This window comes from Triticum dicoccoides, chromosome 2B (assembly GCF_002162155.2).
Source record: "Triticum dicoccoides isolate Atlit2015 ecotype Zavitan chromosome 2B, WEW_v2.0, whole genome shotgun sequence".
NCBI classification, from domain to species: domain Eukaryota; kingdom Viridiplantae; phylum Streptophyta; class Magnoliopsida; order Poales; family Poaceae; genus Triticum; species Triticum dicoccoides.
The window spans coordinates 808956614-808958671 of record NC_041383.1 but is presented as its reverse complement, the minus strand read 5'-3'; the positions used below and the strand labels follow the sequence as shown (position 1 = coordinate 808958671).

General features: G+C 51.1%; 1 protein-coding gene across 1 annotated transcript; it reads right to left on the bottom strand.

The window, feature by feature from the left end:
- Positions 1 to 720: 720 nt before the first annotated feature.
- On the bottom strand, positions 721 to 1447 carry LOC119368933. Its single transcript, XM_037634040.1, has one exon. It carries the CDS (start codon positions 1338 to 1340, stop codon positions 969 to 971), a length of 372 nt encoding a protein of 123 aa, XP_037489937.1. The 5' UTR covers positions 1341 to 1447; the 3' UTR covers positions 721 to 968.
- Positions 1448 to 2058: the final 611 nt, after the last annotated feature.

Below are 2058 nucleotides of genomic sequence, written 5' to 3'. Positions count from 1 at the left end.
TAGTACTAGCATGGGTTGAAGACCACGCTGCTATTACTTAGCAGTAGTGCCTGCTACTACTAACATACATCGCAGTAGCGCGGGCTGACCAACGCTACTGCTAAAGTTTAGCTGTAGCGCCGATGCCCGCGCTACTACTAGGAAAAAACCCAGTGCTACTACTAGGCAAAAACATCCCGTGCTTCTCCAGTGCATAATGCAGGACACTAGCATATGAAATTTAAAGGTATATGATTGTCCACAATGTTTAAAGTGTAGGGCGTAGGAAATATAATATTATCTGCTCTATGAAAATAAGTAGTAAAAATAATCAATACTTCTGATTTGGACGGGATATAAAGTAAATAATTACTTAAACATTTTATGTATAATATTATAAATTTTCGGTAATTACTAGCCCGTGCAGTAGCATGGGTTGAAGACTAGTTACTTCTAGTTCGCTTCCAAATCACACAGCACACCCGCGGAACTCCCCCACCACGTCACTCCTGAGTAACTGTGGAACCATTAGATACCAGGACCTTAGCAAGCTACGTTCTTGCCTAGGATGAGTGTATAATCACTTGTTAGTACACAGATTTGTCAGCTAAACATCCCATCAAACTGACTTCAAATTGCCCTTTTTTCTCCTTTTGGAAATCCAAAGTTATGTTTTCATTTTCAGCTACTACGAGCAGAACACCATTAGCTTTTTGGAGTAGTACACTACACGGTACGAGGCAGTTGGAGCTAGCGTCTCACTATCGGTTCAAAAGGCACAGATCAGGTCAAATTCAGTTCCAACTTTTTGTTTGTCCTTGCCAGTTGGACCAAGATTGGAATGCAACACTTGGAACAGATTAGACGCAAAGCTCTCACTTTTTTTATTTACTGCTGCCTGCTGGAGTGCCTACTCGCAAGTCTGAACAACCAACCAACCACACCGGGATCAGGCTCTACCTAGTACCTACTGGCGAGCGCCTAGGCGCCTACTCGTCGTCGCCTCCGCCGCCACCGAAGAGCGCGGACCGGTAGTAGAGGAGGGCAAGGATGAGGACCAGCATCAACGCCACGCCGACGGGGGATCCCCCGACGTGGTGCACGGCGTCGGGCGAGCCGCCAAACTCGAACACGTCGGGGGAGCGGTCGCAGGAGAGGAGGTGGATGAGGAGGAGGAGCCCCACCGGGAGGAGGAGCAGGCCCACGGGGCCGAGCAGCCCGGCGATGGCATCGGTGACCGCCTCAGCGCCGTCACTTAGGAAAAGCGGCCACCCAACCAGCAGCCCCACCACCACCGCCAACAGCAGCCCATGCGGCGCCCCACGCGGCCCAGCGTCGTATTGCTCGTCCGCCATTGACATCGCCTTGCTCTCTTGCTAGCTGTCCTTGTCTCGCCTGGCGACAATTGTGCGAGGCGTGGTAATGGCTGTGGGTAGAGCACTCAAGCCTTTAGAGGGTTGGGAGTGTGACTTTGCGGAGATAGGCGTGTGACGCAATGGGGGACGGGCGGATCACGTCAAGGAAAGCGGTGGGTGCTGGTCACTGAAACTGGTCCAAGGAAATTTCCTCATAAGTTCACTAGTTTATACTGTATTTGGGGAACGTCTAGGCTGCTACAGTATTTGGGTACTCCGATCCTTGCTTGCTGCTTTGAAATGTACAACGATACACAAGACTCGGCCTGGACGTGGCGAGCGGGCTTTTGGCCCGGCTCGTGGCCCGCAACGGATCGGACCGAACGGTCCTGGCCCGCTGATAAAAATGGTCGGTCCGGTCTGCAGAAACAGGCCCGAAAATAAGTCGGTCTGGTCATGGTTTTGACTGGGCCAGCTCGATAGACCGAGATACTTGGCCCAGGCGCGCAGCCCAGCAGTGTATTTTAGACGACACTTGTAGAAAACAGGGCTTTGATTCGGCCAGAAAAGAGCATTAATCCCGGTTGCATTACGAACCGGGACTAATGTGAGCATTAGTCCCGGTTCAAACGGCTAGGGCACCGTACAGGTATTAGTCCCAGGGGTTTGAAGCATTAGTATCGGTTCATGGCACGAACAGGTACTAAAGGTCTCATTTTCAAAC